Source organism: Frieseomelitta varia, unplaced genomic scaffold (genome assembly GCF_011392965.1).
Source record: "Frieseomelitta varia isolate USP_RPSP 00005682 unplaced genomic scaffold, Fvar_1.2 scaffold_911, whole genome shotgun sequence".
NCBI classification, from domain to species: Eukaryota; Metazoa; Arthropoda; class Insecta; order Hymenoptera; family Apidae; genus Frieseomelitta; species Frieseomelitta varia.
Window position 1 is genome coordinate 98,845 of NW_025110714.1, and position 12,480 is coordinate 111,324.

At 33.6% G+C, this 12,480-nt stretch overlaps 1 protein-coding gene across 1 annotated transcript in view; it reads right to left on the reverse strand.

Annotated features, from left to right (window-relative positions):
* Positions 1-12,480, reverse strand: part of LOC122537478 — an 87,845-nt gene that overhangs the window by 59,295 nt on the left and 16,070 nt on the right. The window contains exon 4 of the mRNA XM_043670658.1: positions 200-437. Coding sequence (XP_043526593.1) covers positions 200-437 — 238 coding nt within the window. The remainder of the gene's footprint in view (positions 1-199; positions 438-12,480) is intronic.

The following is a 12,480-nucleotide window of genomic DNA, read 5'->3' on the forward strand; positions in this document are numbered from 1 at the left end:
CAATGTGATTCGGAAGCAGTCAGTCGTGAATATTTATTATCGTTCTACCCGCAGAGATCATTCATTTTGACAAAGCTTCGTAGTAAACTGCACGTTGCACAACGTAACCATCGAGTTTATTGATCTTCGTCGTCACAATTCGATTCCAACGACAACCAACGACGGATATAAAAGTATGTAAATATTAACATACACTTACGATGAGGCGGTGACTCGCCGGTGATGGAGGCGATGCGAGGCGCGTCCTCGCTGATCTCGATGTCGGCGGACTTCCGGTAGACATCCGCGATAGAGGCGGTGCAGCGCAGATGCAGCCGTCCATTTTGAAACATGTTGTCCGTCACCTTGAAGTCTATCGTCGATTTCGACACCTGCGAGTCGTCGTCCTGCGGAATGGCCAAGTATCTGGTTCTGTGCACCACGCTGTCGTTCGCGATCTGGAAAACATGTTCAAGCAGAGAAGAAGTTCAATTCTCGGTCACTGTCGTTAAATTACAGATCGTCGAATGTTTATTTATATTAATTTCGTATATTCACAAATGTAATTGGACAATCGACGATTGAGAGGATTCCAAGTTTAGGTAAATTTTACGTACGTTTGAATTTCTTTTCTCACTGTGAATAGGAAGAGACACTGTGAAATTGTGACGCTTTGGGATTAAATTGTCCTAGGTGGAAGATTGTATTATAATAATAAATAGTATATATTATAATACTCATTATATATATATATATATATATATATATATATATATATATATTATAATACTCGTTTATTAATATTATTATAAACTCTCTCTATTATATATATAATAAAGAGAGTTTATAATAATATTAATAAACGAGTATTATAATAATAAATAGAATTCTATCAAACATTATAATTGTATACAACAGGTGCTTTAGATCTTTTGTATAAGAAAGGTGTCTGATTTTGATCTATAAATACAAATTACTGATAATCTATTTGTTATACGAAACATAGTTCAAATAAGAGATGAATGGTTTCAAAAAAGTAACAGTCTGACGTGAATAGTTTCTTTGTCAGTTAATAGATCAAAAAGATTATTATATGACTTCAAGCATTCGTCTACAAGAAGACTATTTACCTGAAATTGTAACATTCTTGAAATCATTCATTTTTGATCCGAAATATTTTTCATGAAACAGATAGTAATTTATATTTGTAAAATTAGACACCCTGTATAGTTTTATATATTATTCTGTAGAGTTTCGTACATTTAAACTTTGTTACGAACGCATAAAAGTCCTGATGGTTTAAAATAGATTTCCATAATTTTGGAATATTTCGTTTTGTTTTACACGAAAGTTATTAATAATCCTCGTATATTTTCATCGCGCTGCAGTGAGATAATCCGGCGTAAATCGAATTCAAACGCTGCTCACTTATGACTGAAAAAAATATCACCGGAGGATAAAAATCCAAGCTACTGAAAGCACAAGCTACCAAAGGATATATATAGATCAAACACTCTTTACGGCGAGTTCAACTGAAAATCAAGACACAAAAAGTTTTAATTATTCCTCGGCAGAGTTATTTTCTTCTTTTGTCTATCGTCGAGAGAAGGGAAGAGACACGGTTTCGTGGGACTTTTTTCGTTCTCTCACGGAAGATTTAATTAGAAAATTACTTCGCCGAGATATCGCGGTGATGTTTGCGCGTAAACAATGCAAGAAAACAAGCGTGCACGTCAAATAAATATTTAGTGGGCAGAAAATGAAACAGATTAATTCTGAAGCTCGTCTCGCAACGCACGCGTATACTTTCGCGAAACGGCTGCGTATAAAGCACGAAATTATTATTCCGTGTTCGCGCCAACCCCCAAGAGGACCGCGCCATCGTCAGAAATGCGACAATGATTTCGTGCTTGGAGAGTATCCTGTATTTTTGTGTGACGAACAGCTTTACCTCCAGTGTGTACGCAGACAGCTTTATTGTTCTGTTAAATTTCCACTTGAAATTTCATTACCAAGATTTTCTTATTCTTTTTCGGGGACTAATATGAAAGAAATAATTGTCTTTCTGTGCTCTTTACAATTATAATACTTCATTTATATAAGATATCATTTCTTTACTTTTATATTTTTTTACAATTCACGCGTGTGCGGTGTATTGTATACACTTTACATGCGTGTATAAATATGAAATTTTACGTATTTACGATATATATTTACAAATATCACTATATAACGTGTATATAAATATATGTACGTATATTTGTATATAAAAAATATTTAATTATGTAAATATACTTTTTTATATTATAAATATGTTAAATATTTTTTTGTATACTTATTAATATGTTAAATATTATTAAATATTTTTTTGTATACTTATCAATATGTTAAATATTATTAAATATTTTTTTGTATACTTATTAATATGTTAAATATTATTAAATATGTTAAATATTTTTTTCTTCCTTGAGCGAAAATACCCCAAAATAAGTACCATTTCTTTACTTTTGTATTCTGTACAATTAACAGTATATCTGTGTGTGTGTGTGTGTGTGTGTGTGTATATATATATATATCATGACATAATATGTATACAAGTGTATGCATATATTTATACATAAAACATGTGTATTTATATACATATATAAAAATAACTGCTTTTCTCTGAAAGTATCTTCAAACAAACACCATATCCCTAGTTCGATCAAACATTAGTACCTTCTCTTCCAGTTTACTTGACAGACATAGTCTTAGTATCAGCATTGTCAACTCCTTCGCGTCTCTGCAATAAAAGAAAACTCATTTTCAATCCGAGTTTTACCAAAAAGAAATACGAACACCACGACGTAACCATCCCTTTCCAACGCTCGTCTCAAAACAACTTAGACAAACTCGGCTTCGTCGCCGCACTTCAACCACCTGCGAGTGATACACCATTCGAGACACACCATTTCTATCCAATTACTGAATTATTATCTCGGTCCTTTTAACGCCCTTCTGGAAAAATACCACCATCGATCGTCGTCCATCGGGCATTCGCCAGTCAATTCAATTTTTCCGCTGGCCAACGAAGATGACGCGAACCATCGCCTGACAGACATATCTCTCTCTCTCTCTCTCTCTCTCTCTCTCTCTCTCTCTCTCTCTCTCTTTCTCGCAGCGAACGAGAGCAAAGCACGAGAGATGAATCTCGTTCGCTCCTCCTAAAGATATTACGCAGTTTCGTTGCTCTTAAGATAAATGAACGGAGAAGAAAAAGAGCTTCGAACCTTCTTTCTTTCCATTCCCCCCTCGTCGCCATCCCCCTACCGACATCATCGCACTCCTTCGGAGGAGGTTTCCCTTCAGAGATGAACGAAGAAAGGTCAAAGAAACGGACGAGACGAGGCACAAGAGTCACTCGGGGTTATTACTTCGGGGAACAAACGAGGGCCTGTGCATTAAGTCCGCGGACTCGCGATGACGCGATACTACGCGACTTCTGTTCATAAAAAAAAGATAATGCATAATGCTTGTGCCTTGTCGCGTATCACCTCTTTTCCTCTCTCTCTCTCTCTCATTCTCTCTTGGCTCACCCGGTGGATTTGTCGCCCGGATGATCCCGCGGCGGGATGCGATTTCTCTTAGCGGCGATATCGATGTCGCGGCGAGGAAACTTCACTTTTCTGTTCCTGATTTTTATTAAGATCGAACGGTGTTCCTCGATACGACGCTGACACACGATGGTTAATGGCGATGGAGGTTGCTCGTTCCGGGAGATGGCGAATTCTGGTACGACGGGCGCGAGTTTCCCCGCCGGTTTGACGAGACGATGGTGAAAGGATACGCGAGGATTCACTCCCTCGTGATCCAGCGAGAACCTTCGACGATTTTTATCAATATTGCTTTTATTTCAATCGTTTGTCACGTTCGTTACGATTGGACCGCGGATTTCTTTTTATCGAAATTCGAATTTCTTGAAATACAATAAATTGTTTCGCGTTATGAAATGTTAGAGTTCTATTAAATATAGAAATAAAAATTCTCGTAATAAAATTCTCCACAAATGCATAAAAATTCTCAGTTATTAACCCCTTGCGTTGGAATAAGAACTTTTTGTCCCAAAATTGCAATATTTTCTCAGTTTTAAGTATATTTAAGTATAATCCAATAAATAATAAATTCACATACTTGTCAATAATTTCTAATCCAGTGATATCATGCCGACGAGTTCGGAAAGAAAGCGACGAATTATTATGTACGGTTTTTGGTCACTCGTTATGGTCCGCAATCAGTTGCCAGCGCAAGTGATTAACATCGATATTGTTGATTACACAGTTGGATTGCTGTTATTCTTTTTTTAATACTCCTTTTGCTTTCTTCCGTTTCCCACTCTGTTTCTCAATTCTGTCGTGCAAGATTTATCTCGTATAACGAGACGAATAAACAAGTGAAACGTTTCGCCGGGAAATTCTTGAAAATTTAAATTAAAAAAAGTCAAAGAGATATCGTTGCCGCTAGTTACCACGTGCAAAGCTATTTTGAGTAACGATCTCGCAACCGAAACCAGACAAGAGCTTTTGATCCAACCGTGTACTCCAGACAGTGGTTTCCCCCGAGGAAAATGGAGCGTAATCACGAGCCACGGTGATCTCTCGAGGGTATTTCGATCACGTAACACTTCTCATTAATTTCGCTGGCTGACATATAATTAATTCCGGGATAACCCGGACGTGGAATTTCCATCAGTCAATCATTGGCTAGCGGTTCGTTCGAGACTTATCGAATCTCGAGTCGACGACGTGTCAACGTTTCCTAATCTTCTCTGTCGGCTGCGGATGAAATTAACTTCGATATGATATAATATAATATTGCATAGGTTCGTCAATGACTTCACGTGAGTGAATTAGGGAAAATTTACTAAAATAAGTTCAAAGTAAGTTGATTAGATTTGCAGCTAGATATATGAATCACGTATAAACCAGCAGTTTTGTATTTATATTATATATATTTATTGCGCTGGAATAACGTGCCCACGCACGTCGAGAATTGTTTGTTCCAAAATTGTAATATTTTCTCAATTTTTTTTGAGTATATTTAAGTAAAACAAAATGGACAAAACAAATAATAAATTTACTATTCAATAATTTCTATCCAGTGATATCAATACCGACGAGTTCGAGAAGAAAGCGACGAATTATTGTATACGGTTTGGTCACTCGTTATGGTCCGCGAACCAAGTTGCCAGTACAAGTGGTTAAGAGTACCCATAAGTAATGACACTGAACAAAATTTTTATTTCATTTAAGAGACTTAACACGGCTTTAATCTGTAATATAATTTAACACTAAGCGAATTAAATGTCAATATATTTAACTATTAATATAAGTTATGTTATGATAAGTTAAATTATTGTCACTAGGTGGTAACGTTTATTAAATTTGAAAAAAAATGGTTACCTCTAATAGAATATATTTCGGCTGAATATCTTAACCCTGAAGCATTCAGGCTTTATTACAATTTCAAATTAAATTCAATTTAAATAAAATTATAATCAAATTCGATGTAATCGTCCATTTTTCAACAATTAATTTCCTCCAATGAAGGATTGATATTAATTCATCAAATCGAAAATTTTCAGTTGATGAAAAACTTTTCGAACACGTCAGAAAATTTAGGATTATGCACATTGCAAAACAACGCAATCCAATAAATACTATAATATAATACTCATACTGTCGATAGAAGTAAACTACCGACACAATCATAATCAAAGTAATGGCGTAATTACTTCATGACGAATGATTTTGATCACTTCGCTATCGATTGCTCGATAATCACTGATCCCGATTAATATTCCGATTTTGCGCCAATTATGACAGTTAAGATGATGATCATTAATCGGATTACGTGTTGCCCAACTTTGTCAAGAGTTCGAGCCCAACGACGAGAGTGGTTCGAAGCCACTTGCGAGGCGCTCCGGTAACGTGGTAATATTTCCTCGTTGAAAATATGATTTCCCGCAATTCGTCATATTGCGAAGACTTTATGAGAATTTCGAGTCTTCACCGCGGGGATTTCCCCCCCCCGTCGTTGTAAATTCGCCGAGTTTCGTCGTTTTCTCGGAATCTCTCGCCGCGTCGTCGTTTATCTTATCCGCGTCAGTGTAACCGTACCGCTTCATACAAAATTCGTGGCGCGGATCCTCTGAAAGAGACGGAATTATCTAGGTCGCGTACTGTTCCACCAGGGTGGAACTGACTGCTCTTGTTGCCTTGTCCCGTTCCACGTTTGGCATTAGGATCTCCAGACGCGATGAAATACGCGCCATGAAACTGATACGCTGAAATTTCATTTCGATATCTTCACTCTTGACTCCATTTCGAAAAGCCTGATTGTTATTTGGGTGGACGATTGGATTTCTCCAGGTAATTCTCAAAGGCTTCCTTCTGCTATCCATTTTTGGTTATTTTGTTAATGAATGCTTGCGGAGGTCATTTTTAAAAGCTTCATTTAGAATTTAATTTCAACCTAAATAGCATTAATTTCAATTCCTAAAGATTGAATTGTTGAGTGAACAACAATCTAATGATGAAACAATTAATCGTAATGAAATTTTAAATGGAATAATTAGTCGAATATCGATTGTTTCTAACAATCGAAATTGATTTAAACTTATATAATTATCTATATAACAATTATTTTCATAATTATTAAATTCTGGATATTCATGGGATTAATATCATTGATGACCAGTTGCTTCAATAGAAAAATAAGGATTAAGTATTTCGTCGATAAAGTATAAAAAATGTTTAGTGGTGGATAACAAATTATTAATAAAATAAGTATTGGTATTAAAGTTCAGATAATTTGAATTGTATGATTTTTTAATAAAGATAAATTTAAAAAATTTATTTAATATTAAATCCAAAATAAAACATAATGTTAATGAAATAATAATAATTATAAATAATATAATAAAATTATGAAATGAAATTAAATTATTCGAATATAATAAATTTGAGTCTTGAAATGTTATTATATTTCATGTTCACTTCACCAGTGACGAAGATTACGATTAATTGTACGAGAACTTGTGCAGCGTGAGATTTCAACTACTTCTTAATGTATGATTGATAATTGTATGTTTGTTATAATTACATTATAATATATTTTGAAGGATTTTTTATACTGTAATATTGTAATAATCAAATTATATTGTATTTAAATATTGTAATGTTAAAACAACAAGGTTAAAATAATTCGGAAAAGCACTGCAAGGTATCTAATTACAGACAGTCAAAACTCCAAGTTAGGTTAAACGACACGTGAACATAAATATGCGTAAAATCGACTGGTCACGTAGTTCAGTTCAGTTCTGTTCACTGCAGTTATAATAAAAATACAATATTAGAGAAAAGTGTAAAGTGTGTGAATTTGATAAATATTTGTGAATAACAATATTCTTGTCTGCTGACACCGATATGGCCAATTCAATTTCATCAAATATTATATTGTATTATATTGTAATAACTGATTATATTGTATTATATTGTAATAACTGATTGTATTGTATATATATTGTAATAATTAATTATGTTGTATATATTGCAATACTGTAATAATTGAAATGTATTTTATAATATTAAATAATGTTAAATTTATAATATAAAATAATGTTAAAATATATTTTACATATTTGTATTTTACATTGTAGCAACATATTTTACATATTAAATTTATATTTACGATAAAATTATAGATAATAATATATTTTACATATTAAATATTTACAATATAATTATTGATATAATACATAATAATTACATATTATACACTATAATATATAAATATATAAATTACAAAATATAAGATGTAAAATATAATATAGCATTTCAGAACAATATATATGTTCATATATTTTTTATATTATATTATATTTTATATTTTATATTGTTTTAATTTGTTACAATTGACATTTTGAAGAGTTTTCACGTGTTTCTTTCAAAGTGTGAAGTTAAGACGTACTATGAAGTAATTCTTCGAAAATATCTCAATTTCACTTACTGCCATTCTTAATTTAATTTCTCGAGAGATCAATCGACTAACCTCAGTGAAGTTCCTACAACTGGACTGTCGCTACGTCGAAATTCATTCAGAGAGAAACGAGAAATTCTCTATCCACCTCTATCTCTACCAACAAACTCGAAGAATTGTATATAAAATATATTTTTATACATAATGAATCACAGAAAAAAGAGAAAAAAAAGGAATATGTCGAATCACAGCGAAGAATATTTTCATCTGTTCCGCAATCGACCAAATCGTAAATACCAAAATCATTGCGCACATTTCCTCGTAAATACCAAAATCATTACACACGTCTCCCCGTAAATACCAACAATCACTGCACGCGGCTCGGCCGTAATATCGCAATAAAATCACGGCCGTGTCAAAAACAGGCGAGCATACAAATAAATAGTTTCGAACGGCGGCGGTGTATTTCACGCGGCGCTATTTTCGCCCAATCAAAATCCGCTTTGAAACAAACACTTCACATCGGAGTCACCAAGTGGGTAGTTGATCCTCTGCCAACACGACTCTCTCTCTCTCTCTCTCTCTCTCTCTCTCTCTCTCTCTCCAGCAATCCGGAATTCAGCACTCGGTCATATTTTCTCCACCGATTCTTCCGGTTTGCTAGCCACCACCCCTTCCACGCACAGCCACGTGAAACATCGACGAATTTTCTGCAACAAATCTCTGCCTCAATCGCGAGCTCAGTGAAATCTCCGACAATCTCCTCGTAAATTTCAGGACAGGAGCGATCGAGAATGATCCTTGGTTTTCCAGGGGACTGGTCATCGGGAACAACTTATTGTCAAAGGCGTGTTCGCGTCACGGATTTGTCGGGGGCTGTCGCGTCGACTGATTCGGGAACGCGGGGTGCAACGTCGCCTCGTTAGGGGCTTCTTCTCGCTGGATGTCGGACAGAAAACCGATAAACGCCGTCATCGAGTCTACCGTTCGCGCGAACTGTCATTGCGGTGATCTCTCGGCGCGTTGCAATTTTCGAGGGCGAATGGTAGGAGGACGTAGGGGGCTTCCGCTCGATCCGAGCATCTCCAGTTACTCCGAGTGGAAACCGGGTTAAGGAACGTCGAACTGCGTTTTCCAGAGATTTCCATTAGGATAGTTGTGTCTCTTTTTCTTCTTCTTGTTATTTTGCACTTGTTCGATGTTTCGTTCTCGATGGAATCTAGCGTTTGAACGATGAATAATTTCTGTTGGAGATCATAATAATTTTTGTTGAATTGGTTCTGAGTTCAGGTTTCAAGGTCAAGGACCTGTTTAATAACTAAGCTTTAATAGAGCAAACAGTCATTAAGATATTAATGTATCAACAATTACATTCCAATTGAAAAAATTTCACTATCTATAAATATTGAATATTAAAAATATTAATCTATAAATATTAATATTAATATAAATAATAATCTATAAATATTAATATTAATGTAAATAATAATCTATAAATCTATAAATATTAATATTAATGTAAATAATAATCTATAAATCTATAAATATTAATATTAATGTAAATAATAATCTGTAAATATTTGTAGATTATTATTTATAAATATTAGATTACATATTTATAAATAATAATCTATTATTTATAAATATTTATAGAAAATTTGATTATCTATAAATATTGAATATTAAAAATATTAATCTATAAATATTGAGACTTTTTAAACAATAGTACGCGTTAGAATAGAATTTTATAATACATTGATAGGTGAAACAATTCAAAACTGATGGTAGTCCCAAACGCACAAAATTCAGCGTTGTTTGAAAAAGAAAAAAAAGAACAAAAAATTATCGGTGGATTGCATTTACCACAAGATTTCTCTCCCCACTTTATCGATCAAATCTTCCCTAATACACTCTGTGAAATATTCTACTTCCCATATTGTTAAGCAAAATATCTTGGCGAAGCTCGATTAACCACCGATGCTCCAAAGGATCATTATCTAAAACGACAGGACGAATAGACCGCTTTAATCCAGCACGGAAAAGAGGGAGCTGCGCAACCAATAATAACTTCGAGCAGGCAAGATGCAATTAAGTTTCATGCAACACCACTCTCGCAGTCTGCGAAAGCTTTTAACTTCCAATATCGCCGGAGTCAGCTTCTGTATTCACGGACGCACGTCTGTGAACGCACACACTTTTGCCACACTGTTACACGTGCACAATGTTACAAAAGATATTCACATGGTCTAACGGACGTTTATTTAGATAAACTTGCAGGCAATTTTTTTATAAACATACTTTAAGTTTACGTTGAATTAGATTTTGGAGCTTTATTTATTTTGTAGAAAAATTAAATTATCGTGATTGTATTAATCAAGCTTGAGACGAATTTAAAGATACGATATTACAGGATATTAAAAAAAGATTGTAAGAATATATCAAGCGTGTGATATAACAGATTTTGGAATTTTATTTAGCAAAGAGGCTTGATTATCATGATTGTGTTGATCATTTGAAACAAATCTAAAAATATTATATAATATCAAAAAAGAATTTTATGAATATAATATGTTTCAAACGAATTTATTAATATTATACAACATTAAAAAGAGATTTTAAGAGAACACATTAAGTATGTTAAATGAAATATTTTGGAATTTTATTAATATTATAATGAGACTCAATTATCATTCGTTTGAAACGAATCTAAAAATACATATAAAAATTACAAAATATTTAATATAGGAAATGTTTAATTTTTTATACTACTCAAATTTCAATTAATCATATTTAAATTGTATGATGTTCTTGTTTACTCAGAAAAATATAGGAAGAAGTTTGACTCGAAAATTAAATTTTTGACTATTGTATTTCATAAAGTTTAAAAAAGTACTTAGATAATCAATTGTCTTTTTCATTTGTGAATTTCAATGTATTTTATGCAACCATATTTAATATCAATTCTTACTGTATACCAATTTACATACATATTTGTAGTAAATAGTTTGTACTATGTATGTACATGTTTATAATACTACATACCATATGTTCACAATAAATATCTTGCAATTTCTGTATGGATCTTCAAATAGTTTCCAATCTTTACCAACACAAAAGTAATCTTCTCTCGTCACAATGTCAATAAAATTTCAAAATGTACAGTAACACATACAATAAATACATACACGAATATTCATCTATGATAAATCAACTCTAGATTCTTTTGCATTTATGGACAATTTCAAAATAGACAGCATACCTATACAAAAATATATAAAATATACAAAAATTAGTTAATAAGTTATAATAAGTTATATTTATACTAATATTTATACTAATTTATATTTATACTAATATTTATATTTATATTTATACTAATTTAAATATTATATTTATATTTATATTTATACTATATTTATATTTATATTTATACTAATTTAAATATTATATTTATACTAATATTTATATTTATATTTATATTTATATTTATACTAATATTTATATTTTATATTTATATTTATATTTATACTAATTTAAATATTATATTTATATTAATATTTATATTTATTTATATTTATACTAATATTTAGCGACAAGGTCCATTTGTCAATTTTCACAGATGTGGAAAAATTACACAAAAACCCGCAGTCGACGACAAGTATTCAAATATCGTGTGTGGCGCAGAGAAGAAATACCATAAAAAATTGTGGAATGTAGGAAAAAAATCAATGAAAAATGATTTACCGAGGCAGCGTGGAGCTAACCACCGGCTGATAAGCCCGCTTTTTATCAACGAACCCAGTCACCATCTTGATCTCCGAGGAACGCGAGATTTTCCCAGTCTCTCACCATTTCTCGCTCGTCATCCTTTCGCTCGGACAGACGCGCGTTCGACAACTTTTCCAAGTCAACTCTCCCTCACCTCCTTCGTCGATATTCCTCGCGAGATATCTGCTTACTGTTCGCTCGAGAAGACTTAAAACTCCAGATCGTATTAAAAGTTGCGCGGTCCCGCGGGGCCCTGCCTGGGCTGGAATAAATTCTTCGCCGGTGGAAACTCAGTTTCTCCGATGGGCGAGCCAAGTTAACACTTTGCTTTCTCGCCGGAGGGATATACCGTCTCCCTCTCTGCGCTTTCAATTTTATCGTTTAGCCAGACAAACTATCCGGCGATTATGTTTCGCGCACGGTACTCGCCCGTTGCTGAGAGATACCGGAGATTTTTCGCTGGAATTTCATCCCCTCCCATTCCAAACTCGCCCGTGGGTTATACGATGCAGCGTGGCCTTTTACGCGGCTAAAGACTTTGTTTTCGGGGCAAGTTTCAAATGAAAGAGATTTCAGGAGGCTTTTTTTTTTTTAGGCTCATGCGAATCGTTTCGTTCGAGATTTGCCATTAAACGTGGAGAATGAACGTTCGTCTCCGTACGGTATCGCGTACTTTCGAGCGAACGAATTTTAAGCTAGGTATGTACGCAGGGCGTT